At 32.3% G+C, this 27,594-nt stretch overlaps 1 protein-coding gene across 1 annotated transcript in view; it reads right to left on the reverse strand.

Moving 5' to 3' along the window:
- LOC130895246 (protein O-mannosyl-transferase TMTC1-like) overlaps nucleotides 1-27,594 on the reverse strand; it is a 136,779-nt gene that overhangs the window by 62,450 nt on the left and 46,735 nt on the right. Inside the window, exons 4-6 of the mRNA XM_057802457.1 lie at nucleotides 15,831-16,008; nucleotides 11,209-11,282; nucleotides 10,286-10,423 (exon numbers count right to left, since the gene is read on the reverse strand). Of these exons, the coding sequence (XP_057658440.1) occupies nucleotides 10,286-10,423; nucleotides 11,209-11,282; nucleotides 15,831-16,008 (390 nt within the window). The remainder of the gene's footprint in view (nucleotides 1-10,285; nucleotides 10,424-11,208; nucleotides 11,283-15,830; nucleotides 16,009-27,594) is intronic.

Consider the following 27,594-nt stretch of genomic DNA (forward strand, 5'->3'; position numbering starts at 1 on the left):
CCAGGCGATTAGAAAGATCTATCATTACAACTAACACGAGATTGATGATAATAAAAATGCAATTAAATGGAAGAAAACTGAAAAATCTACAGAGAAGAAAGCTTCTAGCTTGAGAGTTCTTTTAATTGAACTAGTTTAGGTTCCACTTGTGATGTGATGATTATTTGATTTAATTACAACTTTTCCTCACTTAATATCAATGTTTAGAAAGAACTAAAGTTTAGAATCCTTAATTTTGAAGAGAATATTTTCTGTTTTATGTGCGTATGACAGAACTTTTTCTTAGACCAATAAGTTTTGTTTTGATGAAAGTTTTGCTTTTGTTCCTTGTGAAATTGTTAACCATGGAAAGATCCATTGTTGACCTACCAGTATACACAATAAGTTAATTTTACTTTTTTTCCAAATCTCATTTAACACAACCCACCGCGACAAATAAAATTGAACTATCTTTGTATTAATGGAAATAGTAAAAAGTGATTGTTATTTGAAAAGTATAAACGGCGAGATTAGTTTAGTAATAAAAATCGAAAAAGTAATCAAAACTTATAAACGTTAACGAGATCGCTCGATAGCTGATCGCTCTTTTCATTACTCTTGTTAGTTAAATAACTATTAAACCACATAAAACCAGTTATGACAAACTCATATCGTGCGATAAATGGAGCGATAACTGTTAAAAACATATGTACTTCAAGGAAATAGTCACTTCTATAAATGAAAATGAGCTACGTAATGTAAAATGAAAGTTATATATTCGAAAGTATGAATATATTCAAGTTCTTTATGAGCTATTTTCAGTCTACTGTTATATTTAGTTATACAAATAAATTATTATTAGTACTATAATGGTTGTTTTCTACACTTCAACTGGGTTTAAATATATGAGGAGCTTTGAATTTAAATCCACTAACTCTAAATAAACAAACAAACGCCAAATCATATTAGATGATTACACACAATTTGTTATTCGTCAGTCGACGAGCCGACTAGGCTTAATCAAGTTTTTGAACCTCGTAGGTGGAGGCGTACAGTTAAAAGGCCAGATACTAGTTTAGTTTCGCGCCTCTTTGACGTAACATTGGATTGATAAGAGAGGAATAAGACCTTTTTCTTTGCCTTTGCTTGTGTCTTTTCAAGTATTTCCATCCATCTTAATGGAGTATGTCTTGCAAGAAATCTACTCAAAAATGTGACACTTTTAACTACACCAAAAATGGATTCTGACCCGGTGGTGGTTTTGCTGACCTCAATCTGACGAGAAAATCGGCCACGTTGTTGCTCTTGTTCTCCGAGTGGCCGCTCTCTTGATGATGAAAATAAATAATCAATTGAATTGAGCGAGTTGGATGTATATCAAAAGGAATATTTGAGATAATATAATAATTCATCATAAAATTATAATGGAAACATAAAACATTGTTAGTTAGTACTTCAGAGTACTGGATACGTACATTTGTTGTACAATTAATCAAAATAACTATATGCACATTGCAATTTACTAACGTCGATTATGAATCAATTTATTTATATGTATCTACCAAAATATATGTGAAAGAACTTATGAAATTGCCAAAGGAATATTTCTAAAAATAAACAACCTAGTTTCCAGAAAGGCTGTGAATCTAAGTACTGGCTCCAAAATTAAATTTAACAACTGATTAAACAAAATGGAAAACGGGACACAAAATAACGGAGGTAAAACCAAAGACTAAAAATTCTAAATCAGCACGGCGAAATATATTGTAAATATGGAGTGGTGTGATGCCCAAGCATACCTTCAATATACCATAAACTATTAATGTGCTATATTTTCCACTTGATGTAGCTTTATCAACTTCAACGATTAACACCAAACATTGTTGTTAACTTACGAGTATTTTGGTGTTACTTCCTTATTTTTATTGTCTATGTGGCGTATCTGTTGTCGTGCAGGAAATGTGTTAAGTCGTTCATGTTGGAGTTACCTACCTCTTACTTAGTCAAACACAAGACAACAATTGATTTACCGTTTCCATATTGATTGATATTGATAAGATATAGTGACTGTTTTCCAGGAAACTCATTGACCCGCCACATGCTTTAAAGGTAGACTCCAGAAATAACTGTCTGTTTTCAGACTATTCAAAAAAAGAAAATATCAATCAAATGAAGAATTTGTAGCTAAAACAGTTTCCTATTTTGAAGATTACGTTGTATCAAAATGACAGGGTGGAAATGTATTGGACTTAACTGAAACTATCTAGAATTACTCTTATTTTGTTATAGTTATTACTCTGACGGTTTTTTCCAGTACCTCAGCGGAACGAGGTTCTTTTTTTATCTAATTTGACAGCAGTGTTAGACTGCGGGCTATATCAGAACATTTTCATTTATTTTTTTGTTTTTATTAGTCGAACCATTGTTGGCGTTTTCATTGCTTTTTTATGCTCTCTAGTCCGCTAGTAAATGTGGTGATCCAAGTATTTTATGAAACTTTTTATTTCTAGTTGTATCTTCATTAATACTTTTGGTACTATATAGTCGAGGTGTTTTTTTTTCATTCAAAATTATAGTTATTAATATTTTAATTGAAAATACTCTAGATACCCTTAAAACAAATTGTTTCCTTGGAAGAGTTGATAATACAATAATTCTGTTGTTCAGGTAGTAACCCAACAACTTCCAGATTTGGAAGCTCATAATTTGTGAATTTCTGCACGTACGTAAGCTTTTAGTTGACTTTCTGAGCTGGGAAATCGTGGGAAGTTAAATTTATTGGATATGCTAGGGATATACATATACAAGATGAATAAAATATAAATGGGGCCGGGTACGGAATACATAATATTGTCATAGAAAGACAAATTTATGTAGTATTTCCTGCGCCACCACTTTTCTTTGTTCAACTATGTAAATTATAACAATGGTCGTATTTATTATAACTTATTTATGAGGTTGCTGATAAAGTAATTTCCTTCAAAACTGGAAACACATGTTAATTGCACGGATATTAAGGAAATAGAGAACCAAGAGGAAATGAAGGCGATGAACATTGTCATCTACAGATGAAGAAAGAAAATAATAATCGAGAAAATATATAATGTCGTTCGAACATGAAATCGTTATTATTATTTGAACAAGAAAAAAATTTCAAGCCTTATAATTCTTCAACTAATTTTTTTCCTATTATAGAAACATAATAAAATTTCTTAGTTAGAATACAAGTAATTTGACCGATGAAGAAATGAAAAGTGTAGTGTTATAATGTTTTTAGTGTAGTGAGTAATATGATGAAGTGTAAGTTGGAAATTAAATTGTACAATTATATCCGCGAACCCTTTACTCACGAAACATTACAATTTGGAAAGTATTTTTGAGAAAATTATGAAATATTCTATTTGGAGCTCATCAATAAAAAATAAGTCCGAGAGTTGTTTTTGAAGGAAGAAAAAGAGAAGATTCGATTGGGATTCAGTGAATTTTTTTGAAATTTATGCTAGTTACAAGGAGTTGATAAAGAGGTCATAAAAACAAATGTCCATGAGGACTTCAAGAAGAACCAGACGAACCGAGGGTGGATATGAAAACCCCTACCCAAGAAAAAATGGAGACAGGTCAAGAAACATTGGAGGAGTGTCCAGAACAACTGAAGGAAGGAATGAAAGAAGAAAATTTAGAATTACGCCAAAAAGTTACAGAAGAAGTGACAAAGACTCAAGACGAAATGAAAGAAAACATTGAAACAGCTATCAAGAATGAAATTTAGAAAATAGAAAATAAACTGAATGACTATGTAGTGGCACAACGGCCAGATGGAAGATTTGAATTTGAAAATAAATGTAGTTCAAACGGAAATAGAGGATAAAGTGACAAAAGAAGCAAATAGAATCAAACGAAATCTTGAAGACACAAAGAATGGATTGAAAAATAAAGTTGTGGAAAGCTCCTGGATGAAAGATATCGAAGGAGGTACAGACTTGGAGAATAGGTAGCAGCAAGAGGACTGCGCTATCCAATATTATAGTGCTGTGGTGTGCAGAAAATAGGAAATATCCGAGAAGAACAACTGATATTGAATATCTGAAACACAGAACTTTCACGCAACTGAAATTTCTCATTGGAGCTTGTTGTTCATTCTATTCCATTTATTTTTGAATAATTTCAGTTGATGGAAACGAAATTTTTTTCAAAACGAGGAAGAAATAAAAAATCTACAATATTGTAGTGAGTTCTTCAAACATAATTTGTTTTTTATGAAAGCAAATGAAATTATCCACGAACATTGTGCAAAATACTGTCAGTAGTTTTAGTTGCTGAAAGATTGAATTTGAAAAAAAAAAAATCATTCTTGGTAATGTACAATGTCTTTATTATATTACGTATTATAATGATTCCCTCAGCGGTGTGAGTTCCTCAATTTAATATGGAAAGTAACGTGGTATAATAGTAATAATTTCTGAAGAAATAATATAGGTTCGATAGAAGCAATGAATATTGTTTCAAATAAGACCAAATTGGTTTTGATTTGTTAAATAATTCAACAATCACAGCATTTTATCCAAAAAAAATATTGTGTCACTTTATTTTATTAGATACATCGAAAGTTTCGAAATAAAATCACTCAGAAAGAGTTCAGCTTTCAAAAACATATATTTTGATAAATTCGCCGGGTGTATCTCAGTGAATAATCACTTCAAAAGTTTTAGATGGTAGTTAATCCCCCTGGCGACTATCCTGTAAATCTGTAAATATTTTCCACGATCTTCTTTTGGCCACTATAGTTACAAAAGTTTCACCATCATTTTTCTTCTGTGACGGATAGTTTGTGAGAAAAGTGATAAATTTAGAGAAGTATTTCAGTCTTCATGACTGAATAATCATTAAGTCACTATGAAAAATACAATTTAAATTTTAAAGTAACCAAGGAAAGTCAATATATTCTAAATAAAAATGAAACTTTTCACTCTGTTGGAACAATCACGATTCAAAGACAATTGGTGTTATCACGCAAAACTAATGGTATTCGTGAGTTTTTCATTCCATCTAATAAGTTTATTATGTATTTCGTAAAAAGCTGATTTGCATGAAGAAAGCACTAATCGTCGTTAAGATGCTAACTATGCGCATTTGCTTGAATGACACACTAAAAAACGTTTCTATACCAAAAACACATAAGGATGAATTTACAAATTTTCTGATACCGTAAATGAGGTTCTACTACCACCGATGTTATTATTGTTCGAGTAAGAAAAGAAGAAAGACCAATTAAAAGTGCCATAAATGTGAGAAATAATAAATTTTAAAGTTTCATTACTTTAATTCCCTATAAATTTGTCTAATCTAATTATTAAGATAAATAAAGAAAATGATAATAAATAAGAGTGCGGCGGCTTTAAACTTGTCACGACGAAGTTTACAACGAATTTTGAAGTTGGATCATAAACTGCGTCATTATAAGCTCCAGTTAACACAGGAATTAAAATATACGGACTTTGAACAAGGTTGGCATTTGATGAAGAAATGCTTAGTCGATTTTCCACTTTTGACAACATCCTTTTTTCAGATGAGGTTCATTTTCATTTAAATGGGTTCTTAAAAGAGACAAAATTCTCGTTATTGGATCGAAAAAATCCAAAGATGTAATATCAAAAACCACTGCATAGTCCGAAAGTAACGGTATGGGCAGCAATCTCGAGCAAAGGAATTATTTGCACTTTCTTCCTTGAAGATTCACGAGGACGAAACATGTTAGAGGGATATTTGACTCCAGAACTTGCGAGTTCAAGAATCACATCAAATGATAGCTGTGAGACAGATGTTTCCTGCACGACTAATTTCCAAAAGAGGTGATATCCCTTGGCTCCCATGTAGCCCTGACTTTACGCTTCTTGATTTCTTTTGTGGGGACACCTCAAACATAAAGTCTACATGAACAATTCGAGAGATATTAGTCAGCTAAAAGGAAAATATCCGCCAAGAAATGGTAGCAATCCTCCTGATTTATTGACAAGAGTTTTCACAAATCTGCCTTCGCGTTTAGAGAAGTGCCATCATTTAGATGATGTTATTTTTAAAAAAATGAACTTCATCTAATTATTTATTTTTTTAGCCTATACTTAATAAATCTTAAAGAAATCTGGGAAATTAGCATTTGAGAATGTAGCCCACATTTTTCAGTTTGAAATCTTCCGATACCGATCATTTCTATGCTTGAAATGTACTAATTATTTGGCCGATAAAATATGAAGCAATCACGTGCAACCTATATTGGATATATTAGATTTGAAGTACCGAACAGATCGGCAACAGCGGTGCCACTGTTGAGCAAAGCGTACAACAGGGTTTACATTGTTAGAACTAAACAAATTAATATTTTCCCAGATCATGCTCTGTTTTCAAGTCTTCCTAAACTCAGTAACATAAATGCGAAAGTAAAAAATTGGGCATTATCAAAGAGTGGCGCAAATGAGTAACCATGAGAGAGAAAAAATGAATTTTGATATTGAATTACTTTCTTTCAGAGTAACAAAGTAATAATCTATGCTTATTATCTGAAATATTATTGAGTAAATTCAGATTGTTGACTGTGGGAGCAGTTTTTTCATATTGGGATGAAATTATTTGAAATTCTGTGTTTGTTCCGTACCATTCATTAGATAAAGGACCATTTTCACATGTTGATCCCCGGGGCTAGATAGAACTGGGGACGATTGCTGTAGGGTTTTCGACAGTTATTGCGTCCGGCAAACGAGGATACAACATTTTCGTAATTATTTTGCCAAGGCGACGCTACGTTCGCTAATATCAGTCGTCTATTTGTTATTGTTTAGTAGTAGTAAATAAGTTTTGAAATAATTGAATGTTGTGACAATCATTAAAATATGGCAAATCGTTGTGTAGTTGATAGCTGTATAGGCTGCAGCGCAAGTGATCGTCATCAACTGAAATATTTTAAGAAAGTGAAAATGGCAATGATGAACATGACCTTATATATATTTTCTAATAATTGGAGCAATAAGCGTTTGACTTGTATTTTTTTGAAAAATTTTCAAATTAACACAAACTGTTGTTTGGTTCCAAACAAAAAATATATTTGTGAACTGCAATTTAATGAGAAGGATATCATTAAAAGAGATGAATTGAAAACGACCAATGATACAGAAAAATTGATGAGAAAAAGATATGCACTGAAACAAGATTCCAACTTTGAAACCTACAAACTTAAGTGAGAGTTGGAGTACTGGAGATGTTGATACTCCTATTATTCTGAACAATGTGTAGACGATAGTTATATTACAATTTTTATTACATACATTTTTCGATTGGAAATATCAAAGAATTTTCACTATCAAAATTGTTAATGCATTTATATGTGAAGATTCACCCGATAATTAGACTGATTCACATGATTCTAGAACTTGTCTTGTGTTATATAGACCAAGTTTTTATGAAATTCAAGTTTCACGTTAATAGTGTCTCAGTCTCTAGTGAAATGCTTGCATAACTTTTGTAAGATGGCTCTTATAGTTACACACAGGTTTTAGCTTGTAGAATCAACAGCTTTAGAAAGCATTTTTTTATTTCGTGATAGTACTAAGAAACTAATCACTTATTTTCCCTTTATTCCCAAAAGGTCTTGGTGTAACTCATCAAGTAATCAAATTTTCATAATAATAAAGTAAATTGGAGCTAGTAACATTCATCATCCTCCAATGTAAGAGAAAATTAACATGAAAAAATTCATTTGAACTAATGACGAACTAGTTGTATGAGAAAACTATTTTAAAGATAGTAACTTCTTAATATCGAGCGTTTTTGGTGATTTCTGGTACATAAAAACTGCACAGGACGGTACCAAGAAAACAAACTGATACGAATGAAAACACACTAATGAACAAGCTATTGTTGAACTGCTACAGAACACTATTTGCTTGATCCATTCTCACAATTATATTCTACATCTAGAAGAAGCAAATAACGATTGAGTTTAAGGGTTTTAAGGGTATATTATTTCAAATAGTAAAAAATATTTCAGTAAAAAAATATTTCAGAAGTAGATAATTTTCTTGTTTTATTTCAAAATTGGATAACGATTTTGATTTACCGTATTATCGAACTTTTAAGATACTAAATACTAGTTTGATAGTATGAAATAGAAATATTCATTTGAATTAAATGATGGGTATATAGAGTATAATCTTCAATTATCACCTAGCCATTTATAATTTGCACATAAATTAGAATAGAAAATCCACTTCAATTTATTGTAATCCTCCCTCAAATCGATTCTGCTGACGACACTGAACCCGAACATTTCCAACAGAAATGTTAGACCAGAGATCCAGAGAATTAATTAATCCTCAAAGTTTCCATCCCAATTGAAAATTCTGTTCGAATACTGACGAACAAATCTGAATAATACAATGTGACCATTCATACTCGACCGACGAACGACGCCAAAGAGACATGACTGCAATTAGATTTATTTTCTACAACTGCCAGTGCCGCAATTTGCCTACATTAACTTTGTTCATCATAAGTGAAGAGACTTTTTAAATGTTTTATTCAGAAAGATAGCTAGAATGCCAAAAGCAAAACACTAGTTTCCTTGAATTCCAAGTTTATGGATTGGACTATGCCTAGACTGATCTTGTACGAGGTATAGTTATTAATCAACAAACCTTTCACAAAATAAGTGCAATGTGCCATACTCCAGCAATCAACAGCTATTACCAGTTACAAATACAGTGCCAAGCGCTACTTTGATTTTAGCAGCCTTTATTCGCATCAGAGTTTCATGAGAAGGACGAATTTGTTGAATTCTGCTGGAAAGCTCTTTTTAGACTAGGTAGCAAGTGGCAAGAAGCCATACCATATAAAGATAGTCCACTAACGAAAAGACAATTATCTGAATTGATAATATTGAATTAACTTCCGATCATTTGCAGTCCATCTAATCGAAAGTCGATACTAATGCAGAATTTTGAGGTCATCACGACGGCACCATCGATATCGAGGAACGACTAAATTTAAGAATTGTTGTTATTTATTCTGTTTTATTTCATCATTTCAGTGATGAGAAGGTGGTGACCTCTCATATTTACCACGGATATAAGAGATTTACAGCTTAGGGACGAATCCAAACTATTATGCTGAAAGGCAATTTAGGCAAATTGTCGATGGTCTTCCAGAAGGTGGCATGATGAATTTCCAATTGTTATCTGTAGCCAGGTGCGATACAAGCCGACTTAATTAGCAGGCAGAGCTCTACACTTCTGTGATAACTCGTTCATTGGTTATCAATTGTTGTGTGGTGGATTGGTATTCCATAGAAATTTCTATATGAAACTTGCCGATCAACTTTAATTTTTTCTGTGGTATATCAGCTTTATGATCAATTCAGATTCAAATAATTATATTTATTAGTTAGTCGCATAGTGCAGTAGTTGAGTCAAGCGATCTCAACTTTGGCGGCATGTGGCATTGTTCAACAATTTGGTGTGTTCAACAACTTCTTGGAATAATTACTCTAAAGTGACTATCAGAAAAAAAGGTGATTGAACTATTATCCAGTATGTAGCTATCGATGAAAAGGGAATAAATGAATTAATAGAATAACCAAACGAGATAATGTAGCAGAAAGAAATACTTGGATATTTGCACCTCAGTGTACAAAAATAATGAAGATATGTATGAGGAGAAAACGAAAAATGGAGGGTTGAGGTGTGTTAAAGTGTTGAACGAGAATGTGTACTAAGACCAGTACATTTGACAATAGTAATAGATGAAACAAGAGCAGAAAGGACTTGGAGGATGGAGCAGACATTTATGACGGAATAGATATAAGCTCATGTATGGATCGGAAGAAGATCTACAACAAAATCATGAAATATCAAATGAGGAAATGAATATAAAACTATATATAAATAGAACTAATAGCAAGAAAAGATGAAGCACATAATATTTATATACAGGGAAAATAAATTTAAAAAGTATGGAATATGATGAATGGTAAAGAATTCAATGTATTACAGTGGAATTGTCAGTCTGTAAATAAAATAAAAGAAAATATTTTTCAATTTTTAGAACATATTTTTCCCCTGCAGGAATCGTATCTTAAATAACGTCAAACATTTTATCTTCAGGGTTTCAACCACATATTGAAAAATCGCAATGACGGATATGGAGGTATGGGTATTTTTATTAGAATTGAGCTAATTTCAACACTAAATTATGTGATAATACTTTTCGAATATCATTTATGAAAAATAGTATGATTATAAATTAAATTGATCACACTCACCGTTTTAAACAATGCCAATGTAGAAAAAAGTCATAAGCCAGATTGACCACTAAAATTGTGATTCCAGTTTCTTTAGACAGCATGCTAAGACCACCCAGTAGAATACTGATCCAGACATGATAAATTCCATCAGCCCTACTGAAATAAAAACATGAGGTCATGTTTATAAAAAATATATCATTGATACAGATTGAACATATTGCAGTGAAATTATAAATTTGAAGTTTAAATTTAAAAAATTATTCCATCAAACTTCTCTGTGGATACGCATACAAAATAATTTATATGAATCGAATTGGTTTCAGGTAGTAGAGTGCTCTATTTATAATGTCAATGAACAAAATTTCCCTAGGGAAGAAGTCTTTGTTATTTAATGTGAGCCGGGGAATATGGGAGTCGTGAGGATTTTGAACTAGTTCTAGATGGCTCTAGACGGGAGAAAATCACATGTTCAAACACGAATACAGATTTATACTTGAACAAATCAAGACTTCATGATTATTGATGTGAAATTTGTATAATGAAGAATATATAATATAAATAGAGAATTGTATGATGAGTATGATCCTAACACTAGTTACTGGTAATAAAATATTTCGTGTTTAGTAACGATACCAGAACATACAATTGAATTACTTGCTTCATTGATATATTTCATATAAATGTATTATGTGTATGGACAAATACATAGTATTGTGATAAAACTCCCTAAAAATACTGAAAACCGATTTTTAGAGATGAATAAGGCCACAATTGCATAGATGATTTCATTTTGATTGGGATTTTCAAGAAATCGTGGATCGTATTTTCAGAAGGAATCTGGTTAGTATCGATTGATATACATCTCCACTTGTATTAGGTGCCTTTCTTATAAACGTGGATTTTAAATCATTAGTCAAAAGAAAAGTATATTGGTTACTTACCCATGGTATGCAAGTAGCGAGAGAAGAAAAAACATGCATGCCAGAACATCCGCTCTCCCCACGATTCCAGTTACCTGCAACATTAATTTTGATTCTGTAAATGGTTGAAAATTGATTAGAAAATCTGTCAATTGCAATACTAATGGTGAAATCATAGAGTTTGAAAGTAAGTTTTGGTGCCCTTGTAGCAAATTAGGATCCTGTCTACATATCAGCAGCAAAACAACATGGTCGAGGTACGGTATGAAAAAATATGAAAATCTTGACTACGGTACTATGGTGTACGGATTCTAGTTCTACCTTGTTTTTTAAACCATTGGTCAGTAGCTCGATCTTCCTTTGTGCTCCTTTTCCTTTTTCTGAGTACATAAGATGTTGAAACATAACTTTGTAGTATGATTAACCCAACGGACAATTTCGTGATAAGTTAAACCAACACCTCGAATACGCTAGCAAGATGATGATTTTGACTTATTCCAATTTGAAGCATTTTATCACGCTTAATATCGAGAATTAGTAATTAACGGATTGATTATTGCTTAATGGGAATTGTGACTGTTCCAAATCTTGTATATAACATCCAGTATCAACATTTTTGTTTCTGTGTTTCACCTAGTTGAGTTAACTGACGTTTTTAAACTATTATTTCTATGAATATGAAGATTAAATCTGAACACTATAATATTTGAGAATTTTAGATTTGCTTCTGGATTTGTGATGTTTTTATCGTTCTTCCAACTATATTGGTATTAGAAAAAATTAAAATTCATTTTTAAAACTAAGTAACCATTTTTCCCCTCAAATATACTCAATTCCTTTCACAAGGCAGCGGTGACGTCACTATACAAATTGGGCTATTAGATTACAAGTAAAGGGTGAAGCACGTCGATGTTCATACTAAGGGACACATTTTTACGACAGCGACATCTGTCGTATCCGTCCATTCCACTTCCTCAATACCTTATATCTAAATGAGCAGTATACTCTATGTTGTATTCAGATGGAACATTCCGATATAAATAATTGTCAAACTTTTTTTTATATTTTTACTTTCTGTGTGCAATAAAATGAAACAACTCTTGAGTTGTTGGTCATTCTTGGCCCAATCCCCTCATGGTTTAGAATATTATGTCACATCAATGTAGTTAGACTCATTTTTTTTTATTAACAAATTTGATGAAAGAATGTCGAATATTATTTTAGAGAAAGCATTGTTAAAAATTCTTTTTAAATGTAAAAACAATGTAGATTTGAGTTTTATTCACTATTTGAATGATAGTACAAGATGAATTTGCACATTTCGTACTTCATTCAGTATTTCACAGCTACCTTCAGCCTCCAAGGAAATCCAATGTCAACATAATTTCGACGTTATAAGATCTTGGATAGAGGGAGCGCCGAAAACATAGTATAAGCAACAACCGTCGCCTTTGTGACCCTTTTGTTTATTCCTGGCATCAGAGAATGTGAACAATCTAAACTTTTGTTGCTGCTCCCTATTTCGTAATTGTTTTCAAATAGCTGCTATATTGAAGAGGCAAAAGACACGCTACATAGTTCAAACAAAATGTTTTCATTTAATAATTCCTCCAAACTTTTTCAACGGAAAATATTTTGAAGGTTTTAGTTCAATTTGTAGTTTAAGTGAGGATCTATTGTAATAAAGTATGTACATAGTGCCACTGATGACATCGCTTTATGACAACTTCGTTCCTCACATGAAATGCAATACAATTTAGAGTAAACTTCAGAACACGTTTCTCATGGCATTTCATGATTTAATAGACATGTGGCTATCTGCTAAAGTTATGCTTTAACTTAATAACGGTAAATACAATCTTACCCCACACCTGTGGGTGAGTGAGCTCGTCTCTTTAGTTAGGAAAAAATACAGGGGTTCATATTGATACGGCATAAATTTATGTGTCTATATAATAATGATGTAGCGATGAGCATTAAGTTGGAATTTCTGGTAGTGGTACTTTTCACACTACCATTACACCAACACTCACAATTACACTCTCTGAGCGTTTCGATAACCAATTTATCGTATTCAAAGACTGAATTTTCCTACCAATAAACTTTCTGCTGCGATAGATAATTCCAGTGGGAAATCCTCCTTGGCGGAAATATCTCCTTAAATACTAAACTAGGGTGGGGTGTTCTTACCAAGGAGATTTTCCAATCAAATGGCCGACGATAGGGAATAATACAACCGCAGCTGTACCCGCCCACGCCAAATTAGATTTAAGAAGAAAAAAATAACACGAGATTCCAAAAAAACAAATAAAACCACCAAAAACTAAAAAAAGCAAATCGAAAAGGACCGTTTTTGCTTACAAGCCTCTCTTTCTTTTCATTAGACTAAAATAGTTAGGCAAACACAACCCAACGAAATTTACCATCAGTCTTTGAAGATGATAATTTGGTTATCGAAAAGCGCGACAGACAATGTAACTTAGAGTGTTGGTGTAGTGGTAGTGTGAGCAGTGTATTCAGAATGATGAGTATTATATGATTTTTTAAGAAGATTTTAACCATGTAGTGCTTCTCAATCGCTTCTCTCATAAATTGATACATAATTTTTTCTCTATAATCAGAATCTGATTATTTATGCTATCATCTAATCAATCTTCTGTGACTCTAGGGTTATTTTTAATAGGAAGATCATATTCCATCACTCCTGATTATTATCCACAATTTTGAAAACGGTAAAATTATAATTTATACACCATTAAGTCGAAATCTGTCGAACATGTATAATTTCGTACGGTTTTGAATTGAAGTTATGACGGATTCTCGAATTTTATTTTCAATATAATTTCCAAGAGAGTTTCACAAGGAACTATTTCCAAAGCAAATGTATTAACAATGATAGACTATGCAACAAGATGAAATACAGGGTATGTTTTCCAAGTAGGTACTGTTTCTAAATATGATAAACAGAAGTAAAGTATCGATTTTTCATATGAAAGCCTTCTGAACAATTTACCCTTCACGATAAATTTCAACAATAATATGGCCTAAATCGCTTGTGAATTCGGTCTTCAAAATATTTCGAAATCTTCATAGTGCATGTGACGTAGATGAAGTAACATGTTAGTAGGCGCTAAATTAAAATTGTAAGGAGGATGATCACATCTTGAAGCAATCCCATGCTTTGTTTTTGATAGTATGAATTGATTTTTTTTCATAATTTGTTGAATTGATTATATACCTACGAGAAAGAAAGATCGGTCACTAACTCTTCTGATTTTGCTATAACTATCTGTTTAAGAAAGATCAGCGGATGTACAGCTCAAATGCTTAGTTTCACAGTATTTTGCACCAACATACCGAAGGCTTAAATATTCCTATTTGTACAGACCCCTTCGAGAAACTTGAGAAAACTCTTCAGATATAAATGAAATGGTGGAGTTTTCGTTTCCTTTAATTTAGTTTACTCGAATCGATAGCTATGACAGTTCTGTTTGTTTACAACCTATTTTCGAACCATTCTGTCTGATTTTCTCCACCCACTGCCCATATCTCAGTCAATATCGATTGCTTTTAGGCTTTTGACAAAAAGAATAAGTATTTGCGGGACTCGAAATCCACAAAGAGATTTTAAACAGTCGCAATTTAGCCTACACACTGATAACAATACTGTACTTGCATCAGCTCGTAGCCTCAAGATATAGATGCACACAGAGACGCGCTGAGTGTCTACCTCACCTCAAACAGAATGGTACATAGTTGCTTCCTTTGCGCGACGCCTGAAAAATTTTTTCGTAATAGACTCACGCTAGGAGCTAACCTATTGTGCTTAGAGTAGATGCCCGTAAACGATGGAGTCGACATTTCAGTATTGAAACGGATCGTGTCGAGCTACTAGCAAGGAACTTGTTATATTACCTTAAAGATGTGGCAATAGATAGTGTTACATCAATTGCGAAATAATAAACTTTCAATGAATGAATTGACAAATCTATTTTTAACTGGTAGCAGTATCTTGATATGTATCGAAAGAGTAGTTCTAGGCATATCTTTGAATATTTAATACAACGAACATATCCTAACAATAAAACTTCATTCTAGGTAATGTTTACTCGTCCATTTGATGTTGGTGTGAAAAACTGCATAAAATTTTCTACGCGTTTTGATTCTTTCATAATATCAATGTGCGGGCTATACTTCTTGATGATCCACGTAATGGCTGGTGGAATTAGCAGCTACCCAATTGTGTGGGACTTATCTGACTCCGCTTTTTAGAGACGATATATTATATGGCCCTCGTAAATCGTCGACACATAGATGCTCAACCAAACATCGATCTTTAAGATGACTTTTTCCTAAATTGGAAGAAAGAACGTTTTTGTTGAAATTTACTATTGATTAGTGGTTCTCCATTTACTGAATATATTTTCACACATAATACTTGATTTGTTAGAGATGGAGAGACTAGAAATCGCTTTTGTCGACAGATAAGTAAGTATTTATCTTAATTATCACCGCACAACTTTTCCAGCGAGCATAGTTCTTCAAAAAATCTCGGGAATACCTGTTTATAATTCAAGTCTTGACTATTATACGGTGCAATTCGTATCAAATCGATTAATGAACTAACTATATGAAGCACTTACCGCCTCCGTGTGAATGGGATGAATTGCGAAAAGAATGCCTGCCAAAGCCGCAAACTGTGGTCGTAGACCAGCTACGCACAAGCATACTCGTGTGAACAAGGAACAGGCTGCGCTATGTAGTAGTATGTTTGTCAAATGGAACCATGCAGGATTCAAGCCAAAGACCAAATAGTTGGCTCTGTAATGAAGAGATATTGTGAGACTGTGAAATATAGTGAGAGTTTGATCGATCTCGTTCATCATCAGTTCTTAATACCGCGCAAAAACTTAAAGGCAATTTTTTTATTCACAAATTGAAATTGATATCAAATAACGTTATTCTAGCACGAAGTTTGATTGAAATAAAGTCTTGAAGTCTGCCCATATCAGCTTTACCTTTGATAACATAAAAAGTTCTCCAGTCAAATTGAACAATAAGGTTCCGACTTCAATCTGATGATGTCAGCTTTTATAAATATTAGTTGAGAAATATATTTGAGAGATTTTCACTCGAATTTCAGCTATTCTGGACGATTATACTATACGTTTGACAATGGTACTGGACGACTGTCGGATCAAAGTGAGTAAGGTAGAAGTTGGGTATCGGCATGTCAAAAGAACGCTTTTGCCAGACTGACTGAAGAATTATGTATGTGTAAATTACCGCCTTTGATCACTTTGGATCAAAAGCGCATTCGACTTTATAAAAGAGGTTTAAGCTGAATGATTCAAATTTTTTGCATCGATTTCTAAATGTAGATGACCTGAATCCATCACTAGACTCCTGAAAGAAAAAGACAGTGGACCGCAAGGAGCAAACCTGCTCCGAAAGAGGCAAAAACAGTTTCGTCGCCGCAAAAGCGATAGTCATGCCAACCAAATATTTTCAGCTCTTTTCCAGTTAATGTTAATTATTTCAAAATCAAACTAGAGCTCGGATAAAAGACCCATACCATAAATTTGCACCCCAAACTATTTAAAAACATGACGATAGGACTCAATATGAATTCAACTGCGACAAAAAATGAGCAATATTATTATCATGAAGAAATAATGTCAAGAAATTAGAAATTACTAGGTATAAGTACTTGATCTAAATGAATTTTTATGAGCTGTTCTTTGCGCTGTGCTTTCTGATGATTTTTTTATCTATTGTTCAAGAGAACAGTATGGTTTAACACCAACATATTTATGTATCATCATTTCTCTTAGGATCGGTGAGATGAATGGTTTTTTTGGGAAGCAGCCTCTTCCTAATACCCGGTCGAATATATATTAAACACCATGTGTGCTACATGACCTAATTAATTATCTCACATTCACTAGCAACATGTAAACGTTTGCATTTGAACTGATGTGAATAGCATTGTATGTTTAGATAACAAGATTAATTTGTGGAAAGTGGGTATCATATATAATTGATTAATCCATTAAATACACAAGGTGCCATTTGTGAATTATTGATGTCCTTTATTATAGAAAACCCCAACTGTCATCAAATTACTAACACAAAAAAACTGTAATTTCTTCAGAACTCTGAGTGATTCTGGTCATGTATTATTAGCGATTATACGTATTTGGATCTATATCACTTCCTAGTTTGATAAACTCTAGTTTTCACTAGACGAAGAACTAGAATAAAGAATCAATATCTTGTGAAGCTTTACTCACATTCATATAATCTATAATAATTCATAAAACCGTAACATGATTGGAAAAATAATAATAAATTTATCAAGAAACCTTCTAGGTTTAACAGGTTAAGCAAATACCGATTTTAGATACTTTTGACAATCACATGTGATTGTTGTGTTCTTAATCAGTAATAATCTATTGGTTTTTCTTCGTTCAGTTGTATTGACATTGTTTTTTTCCTTTGTGATGTCATTATCATGAACTTCGATTTATATTCGTTGACTCGTAGATTCACCATCTATCCCAGTAGTTGTGTTGTCCTTGTTTTTAGTACCCCTGTTTTGTTTACACCGATTTTACGTACTATCCATTCTAATACTATATTGAACAGAACAGTAAAGAACAGATTTCCGTGTTTTAGGTCTGTGTTGTTCTGACCACCTTCTGATATTCTTTGGTTTGCCTTTATCTTCGTTTTTGTATAGAACCTTCAATATAGGTATGGTCTAAAAATCTTTGTCGAATAATTTTCTTACATACGAGTATAAAGGAGTAACTGTTTCATATGGTTGAGAAATTTTAGGAATAAAAAATGTGAATTCGCCCAACTCAATTATTTGAACCCAGTAATTCAAAGGAAAATGTTACCGAAATGTTTGGTTAATAAAAGCTAAAATTTTTGAAATAACTTCAGCAAACTATGGATAAATCGTCGAAAATTTTTTTTCTCATTTTGAAGAGTATTTTATCGTTTCACAATCAAATTACGATTGTTTTCAGAATATATAAAATATTTCTCTCTGTTTTTTATTGCTCGAGTATTTTTGGTGGATGGAAACGTTAAAGCCATTCAGGAGTGAGAAACATCTTTTCACGCTTCAGTTCACGAGAAATGTTTTAGTATGAATTAATTTTCATTGTAAAATCGTAGCATTGTTTTGAATGAGGTTGATTAATTCGCTTTGTGATGAATACTTGTTAACCGTTCCCTCGATTCAGTTAGAGAAATAAATAGTATGAACCAATTCCTCTATGAACTGATTCCAGTTGAATAATATCTATATCAATTTCTCCATGAACTGTATTTTCTTGCTCAATCAGAAAGGAGTAATGTTCATTTATTAATATGGGATTATCTAAAAAATTGTACATTCATTATTCCCGCAGAATCAGGAAATAAGTACGTACGTCCATGTAACTCCTGGGCATTTTCCATGAATATTGTCTAAATATTTATTCATAGACACCTGTTGAGCTGCGAAGGATTTGTTGAAAAGCATATTGTTCGTTCCAATTCGGATATTGGTTGAACGGTCCATTAACATTAGCCTATAAACACAAATAAACCCCTTTTGGTATTCGGTAGAGTCCGTAACTATTCAAAATATCTGTCGAACTTAGTATTTTGCTATTACAGTTTAGTCACGGAAGCAGGATATATGTAAATGTGTAACCCACTGTGAAATATTCTGACGGCTCTAAATCTAATATTGCGATTTGAATTTTAATATTATGTCAAGTTTCATTATAAACACCCTGTAAAGAGGTCGAAATATAAGGTGGTACGTTTCCAAATTCAAACAATGCATATCAAACGACTAATTTCTTCTAAAATTATGAGAACGAATTTTTTCAGTAAAGTTGGTGAGGTAATTTAATAGTTTTCTCCAATAAATAAATATTTGAATCTCCATACGAAAGACTTTACATTAAAATGATGAAATTACAATATTTAGTGTTAATAGTTTTAATAATTAGGGTTCTCTATTATATAGATAGATGAAAAATTTATAGTAGAATGCCTATGATGAAATTTTCAAAACATATTTTGGAACCTATTATGTCTATTTACCCAGTTAACAAAATAACATCGTAGTTGTATTATACAAAAATAATAAGATTACTCAAATAAAAGGAGCTCAAATCCTCACAGTCAAACTTCTATTGAAATCCGGAAGGCCCTTCAGTGAAACGGTTGCGAAAAAATATTTTATGTAGATTGAACAGCCTTTTGTACGTTTTTGGCAATGCATATAAATAAGCGTTTCACGTTTAGAATTTTCTTACTGGAGGGTCTAAAAATGGTCAAAGGGAAGATGCTTTTCATGTCAGTTTGATAAAGGTTTTCGGCAGTAATTGCTAACAATGAGTGAACTAAATAGGAAACGAATATCTGTTGGAAATAGTATTAATGCTTGTACTAGTCATATTTCCAGTTACGTGAAATGATTAAAATGTGTACGTCTAAAACTTTTGCAGAGTCACAGGAGGTTCGCCAAAATTAAATGAAATTATTGTATATGTTAGGCTGATCCCTGCGCCTCAAAATTATTTATTTATTATCACATTGTAATCTATTATGTATAGAATTTAGAGTAGAGGCCAGATTTCGAGAGAGTCGTTATAGAATACTTGTGTTTGAAAAAATTATCTATAGACGAACATGCATGTCGATTACATTTGAAGGGACCACGGGTTATTATCAAAATAAGAGAAAAATCTCAAATTTAAAGCAAACTGCTATTGAAGATAATGGATAAATTATGAATTATTCTAATAACTAAAAATATATTCATCTTAAGTTCGCATTGCATTTATTAATGTGTTTATTCATGATATGGAAAACTGATACCCGTAGAAGTTTATATCAAATGTATAGAATTTAATTGGGATAGTCCTATAAAATCAAAAAATCATTTAGAAGCTATGCAAAATGTTCAGAGCAAAAAATAATACTGTTTGCTAAGTAAACAATAGATAAAAGTCAACATAAGTTGTTGAACCAAGGAAAAATTCGTTTGTATAAGATTATTTTCCGTAGTTCAGAAGATAATAGCGCGTTAGAAGATCCATCGAAAATCTAGGCGATGTACGAAATGGAAATTCTCTAGGTAGTCCGGTCAATTTAGACATAAAAATAGTGGTCAAAGGTTTGAAGGATTTGAAAGGACTCTTAAAGAAATGGGATTTACAAATTCTTATTGGGATCGGTGTATGTACATATTAGAAAGAGGAGATACCTCTAAAAATATTTACATACCATATGTAGATGATCTAGTGATTTGTAGTACAGATGAAAATACAATGAAGGATTTTAAACGTTACTTAATGAATATATTTTCAATGGTTGATTTAAAAAAGGTAAAACTCTTCTTAGGCATCAGTGTTACTAGACAAAATGAAAAAACAACACAAAATTCAAGCAGTATTAAGTAAATTTAATATAGCAAATTGTAAACATGTAAGTACACCGCTAGGAACTAATTTAAATTATAAGACGTTGCAATACGATGAAAATTACGATGCTCCGTGTCGAAGTCTTATCGGGTGTCTAATGTATTTAATCGTTTGCATAAAACCCGATCTAACTCTTACTATAAGTTTATTAAGCAGATATTTAAATGAAAATAACCAAGAACTTCACACACGAAACTTCTCAGGTCTTGATTGATCGAGAAGGCCAGTTTTTGTGTCAGTCCCCGAAGATATCGATGCAGTTCAAATATTTGGGATATAGATTTGAAATTTATCAATACGATGAAAAAAAATTAAACTGCATTAACCACTCATAATCTATCAATACCATACTTCCAATTATAAAAATAATTAAAATAGAAAAACCTAAGCGATTCAATAAAAATTTATAGTTCTATTATATAAATTTTAATGCAACCACGAATAATTTAGTTGATGACTGCTATGAATTTTTGCGATCTAACAACTAAGGAAAAATTAATTTTTCTTGTTTATTTCATTTTTAACCTGATGTGCATTATGTAGATGATTTATTTTTCAATATAATTATGAAATGTCAACTCATATTTTGATAAAGACCAAAGTAGGTCGAAACGTAAAATTTTTACTTGTTATTTTAATTTGATTTTCCATTGAACGAGACCTAAAATCCAGATAAATCACGAAATCTATATTACCGGTCATAATTTAATGTCGTGGAAACTATATAACAAATTGTGATTGCCTCTATCTCTTCTGGAAGAATTTGATTATTAGCAGACATCTTGGAAGATTTTCTGCCATTGCAAAAGTAAATGTCTGACTCAAAATATGGGAGTGGAGTTGTATATTGGAGATACGTGGCGAACAATAAAATGTAATCCGAGCGATATAAACTGATATATTTCCTATGTGGTAGTTTAGAAATTGTTGATAGTCTTGCAATAAGTGTGATAATTGTGGTTAAATAAGAGTTTTAAGTGTAAAATTGTGTTAAATTAACTTTACCCGAGAAACGTTACAATAGATTATTATGGAGTAACAGTAAAATTTCTCTAACCATTTTTTTTTAAAACTCAACATCAATTTAAATATTAGCAAGTTACATTACTTATTGTGATTGAGATGTAGCGATTACCTAAAGGTATAGAAATTAATCCTAATTCTGATGGCCTTACATCTGATATCCAAAAGATAACGACACGTATAAATATGCAAATTAGATCCGATTGGCATTGTATCTAATTTTGATAACACGTCGTCCTCTGTCTGCGTTATTGGATATTTGCCATTTTCAGCAACATCATCAGGTAAAACTTGTCACTCTGAATGTATATGACATAATAAATGAACAATACTGACATTGAAGGGGAAAATGTTACGTATTCCGTAAGAGTGTTTCAAACATCATATGAATATCAATATAATATGATGTTTGACCCATCATTATTTAATGTACAGAGAATAATGAACATAACTCGATAAAGTACCTAAGTAATTTATCATCAAGTGGACAGGTGAAATTTTTTTTCATACATTGAACTTTTTTATAACTATATTGAGGATTATGATGGAATATGAAGGAATTTTCTTAGTTTTAGTTTCATACGAATAAAAACGTTGATGGATCTTATTATTAAGATTAATGAATGTGGATACCAAGTTTAATTGAATTATAATGGGAGTAACTAATGGATTTGATGTCTGGTTTATATTATATTCTGAATTACTCAGTTTATCTGCCACTATCCTTGTGTAATTATTCTCTTCTGTTTTGCTTGAATTGAATTTGAGTTTCATTAGTCTTATATTTGTGCACCGATTCATTTTTTAATCAGAAATCTTTGCAACGGATCAAATAAACGTCTTTCCTAGTGCATTGAGAAGCCGAATAGGGCATTTTTCTTCGAAATGATTGCCAAAATGATGTATTCGAATATTTAGATCATTCATGCATTAGAGATAATCATAAATTGCATTTGAGAAGGTCTTTTTTTAAGTAAAAACCGATTGCGCATCCGTATTCTCTCTTCATCGTGTCAAGTTACATCAGACAAGCCAGAGTATCTCATTACACTGTCAGTACATTTCACATCTAGCCTGTTGTTATTTGTATGATTAAACTGTTACCGAGTCAATAAGCGATTCTTTTAAAAACAAAGATCCTTTTGCAACGCTGTTACCGGTACAATCACCAGTTTTTGTCTCACATTCGAATATGGTTAGTTTACTACACTCCAAAGAGCAGATATCAATCCGATAAGTGGCACCATTCTTCGACACAGCTTCGAAATTCACACGAGGAGCTTCAATACAAGAAGTTATGGTAATGGTATTAGTTGGAAAATTTTCATAGAGAGGAACTGAATTATTCAGCATACAGCTCTGAATAAACATCATTAAATTCTGAAATGTTTACAAAACTTTTCTTTTAAGCAGAAATGTTGTTCAAGGGTTGAATGGTCTTCATTGATTCTAACCAGCCTATATGATTAAAGGAAACCAAAGAGGGTTTCAAGAATTTAGAGAACGAAGTCATTTGTATCAAAGACCAATACCAATTTATTACCAATAATTATCAGAGTAATAGCTTCGAATAGAAACCTTTTTTATACTAAGAAGGTATGATATCCTGAGAGAAAATAATACAAATTAATTGGCCATTTGTAACTATTGTGACTGGGGCATCTCTACCAAAAAATTGTAGCAGATCCAATCGTGCACTTTGTTTAAACCAAAAGATAATCCATATTTGAGGTTTGGATATGGTACTGCCTGTACCTAGATCTAAACTGACCAAATTGCAAGTAAAACGCTTAGAGATTACTGTTACACAATCTGTACTCAAAATATAACCAACTGCACGATCGTACGAGTACATATGTTTACTTCAGAATTAAAGCTGCTGGTCATCTCTACCACCATGGCATATCTACAAAGTTTACCCTAAATATTCGTAATTTGGTTCGTTATTTTATGCTAACCATATTGAAAATTGAAAATAACGTCAAAACATCATCACACGTAATTTCCTATTCAGATTGTCACATACGGAATGAATCAATAATATCCAGAATATTATTTCGCACAATAGAAGTATATTTCTCTCCACACGCAATCATTGGAATGATAAATATTCAAATTGGTATTTTATTTTCAAATAGGTTTTGCCGCATCATCATAATTTAATGCGATTGCAAACTTCCTAAAATATTTCCGTAGATTGGGTGAAATTTATCGTATGTATGTTAGAATCTACGAGCTTGTCTGCTCTCTCAATGTAGTTGAATGTTTATTTGAGAAAACATATGATATATCCATTCATTTTGGTCTAAAAAATTAATTTTTTGAGACTGGGAGAAAATATTTTATTAATTGCAAAAATTTTGATTTCTCTAGATCTCAACTGTGCTGCAACCCCAAAACATAAAAAAGAGGTCAAATCTTCTTAAAATAATAATTCCGAAACCCTTTACTTCACATGACACCACTCTTATAATCACCAACGCAACGCATATTCCAAATATGGCTTCATCACTCAAATTAGTGAAGGTTCACTAGATCGGTAACAGAATTTTTATTCTTCTGTACACGCTTGTGTATTTTTAATCTATGAAAACGACTTGATGTTTAAATCCTGATGTAAATGTAGAATTAATTCAAATGCCCAGATGTCTAGTCGCTTTGAGAGAAACTGTTTGAGGTTATTATTCCATAATATTCTCAATTTGTTGGAATTAACACGAAGATTTGATTGTTAATCCTTATTATCGCCTTATTATTATCCATCCAGAATCAAACAAATTTTTTGGTTTTACAACACTTACTGTGTTGTAAAGAAGACCTGTTTTGTTTTCTGTATTTTTGGTTGATTATTTGAAGAAACAAGAAATAGAGCAAAATGAAATTTGGGAGAATTACACTGAGACCGGATACGTATATACAAAAAAAACTGTACGGAGCAAAACAGGAACAAAAAAGGAGAAGTTAGCTACAGAGTTGGAAAGAAAAATAACGTACTTGGATTGTGTGGATGCTCTTCAGTTCAATGGAAAATTAATAATCATAGATAAGTGTAACAATATTCATGTGAGGAAAAAACATTGAGGCTACGTTTCCTCAAGTGTTTAATATGAGCAACTATTTTTGCATCAGTCTTTTGATGATAAAGTGACAGCTGAAAGGTTTAGATAAAAATGTAGTATTGTGAGATTGAAACTGTTAAACTAGTTCTATTTTGTGTTCTTTTAGTACAGCCCAAGTAGGATTGTTGCGGCTAATGTTTTCTAACCTATTCAGCATACAAATCAATCTTTTCGTCCCAATTTTATTAACTAAAAATATAAATCAACAATGGATAGTTATCCAACTTATCATTACGATCTCGTTCTCAGACATAGACCGTGAAGCCGCAAATTTTAAAACAGAAAAGACCTAAAATCACGAACATTTAGATGCATTAATATATCAGAAGGTCTAAGAAAAAAGAAGTTGAAGAAATTCTTATATATGAACTCCTCGTTCGGGCATGAGACCCGAACTGAAGACAACGTCAAAGAGCGTCGCACATGATACATGTAGTTGAACATTTCCCAGCGAACGCTAAGGAGTAATAGGTAGTAAATAGGAGAAACATTACATTAAAATATACTATATTGTTTTACGTAGGATATTGTTTTGTTCAGTCTAAATCGAGAAATAGCACAATATCAGGCAACAAATTTACATGAAATGATATATTATCGTTTAAAAGTTGGCTCGTTGTTCTAAACATAAAATCGATTGACCACTTTATTATTATCTATGATAATAGTGGACATCTGCTCACAACGAACCTATGTTTGGGAGTACTTTGGCAATGCCACAGTATAAGGTTGATTGTCCAGGCTGTGAAGTTAACAAAAGTCATTATGTCTCAAATTATGTTTTGGTTTACATATCTCATTATTGTCATTACGCTTGTATGGAGTGTTGCTTAGGTATATTTAATAATCGTTATGTGCTTTGAGGCAGTTTGAAGTTGAAGAATATGTGACCGGAAAGTTCGAAGCTATTTAAGAAATGAATAAAATATTGTTTCACAAACTATTTAATACATAAATGTCCTAGGAAATGTGTACAATTCTTGGGAATTGTATATAATTCCAATAAGTCTTTATATTGTTATATGGCTAATTGTTTTCGCAGGGTAAGCCGGAATGGCACTTGGAAGTGCACAATAATTTATTTTTACAGCACAGACATCTTGCTGTAGTACAGTTTTTCTTGCAGAGGTCATCTCCGTGCTTGGTACATCCTCTGTATCAAGAAGAACTCTTGGAGATCGTCTAATCATACAAAACAACACCCTCCCCTCGCCCCGTTATCCCCGTATACCCATTGATATCTCAAATATTTACATTTCCGATTGCTATTTAGACAATGTATAGATTTCCTAGGAAATGTGTCTAATATAATTTATTTTATACATTTCCGTGCGATTTCTGGAATTGCATACATTTCCTAGGAATTGTATACAATGACGGATTACATACATTTCCTGTAACAAATACACAATATATTTTATCATGAAATATATATTTTCTAAAACAGAATAAATCACCCAAAACTAAATATACGTAGAGTTTCGTACCAGGGTTAGAATCTCATATTCATTGATGTTATTCTTAAGAATTTCATCCGCATGAAATAAGATGATGTATTATGTTTACTTTGAAACAATTCTGATCTTTAGACCAACCATAGCATTCAATCCAAGAATGAATGAATATGGAATTATTATCACTGCATCACTGCTCGAATATGTGCAGTATTTAATATTTATAAGTATACGCTGTATTTGGATTCGGAGGGCTCTGGAAATCCTTACAATCGGGATAAAACTGAAAAAGCAAAAAAGATAGCGATGTTCCCTGGTCGCTGGAATGATCATCTGTCAAAGCTATTAATCCAAACACACCACCTCTTCAACAGAGAACTCACTGCAATATCATAAAATCGCTTGGGATTGCCTAGAAAAATTAAACAAGCTAGGCAAGAATGATAAAGCCATCCCAATGGATTCCGGGACACACCAGTGCGAAGAGAAATGAAATAGCTGATAAGCTTGCTAAAGCGGTGTCAGACAAGCCCTTCATGGGACCTGAACCCTTTTCTGGTATCAGTTACAGAGCAATATAAAAAACATTTGAAAAGAAAGTAGATAGGAGTAGAGCTAATTATTGGAACAACCTACAGGGGCTGAGACAGGCAAAGACTCTTCTGGGAAACTATAACCGGAGTAGATCTGTTGAATTTATCAACCTAAGTAAGAATAATCTGCGAGTACTAACAGGAGACTTTTCGAGGCACTGTTGCCTCAATAAACACCGAACGATGCTAGACTTAGCAGATAGTGCGGCGTGCAGTTGCACAGAGGACGAAATCTCTATCCACAGTCTTCCGAAGTGTGAAATAGAAGAAGATCTTTAGAAGCTACAGCCATCCCACATTCTGGATTGTTTAAGAAATGTAGAACTAACAGATCAGCAGGGTTCCCAAATATCGCAGCAAAAAATAGCGACTCAATAGGTCTCACAATGTATATAATACCTAAATAAATACATATATACATGCATACCCTGTATTTAATTCTATGAAAGTTCGACGTACTTAAATGTAGATGAATACTCAATTTATCTATCCAAATATGACACTCCATTGAAATATGACGATTCTCCTACACATAATTTGGTTAGCAGATGCCGAATACTCAAAATCTTTTAAACTTTTTCAGTCAAGAGAAATTCAGTCACAAAGTTAAATCAATAAAATATTACACAGGCAAGGAAATTTTCTAGAAGCTTCTTATTACACTTATTTTTATTTTCAAAGGAATGCATAATGAGATAAATTGGGGACTAATAAAATGGTTCAA

This window comes from Diorhabda carinulata, chromosome 6 (genome assembly GCF_026250575.1).
Source record: "Diorhabda carinulata isolate Delta chromosome 6, icDioCari1.1, whole genome shotgun sequence".
Taxonomy (NCBI): Eukaryota; Metazoa; Arthropoda; class Insecta; order Coleoptera; family Chrysomelidae; genus Diorhabda; species Diorhabda carinulata.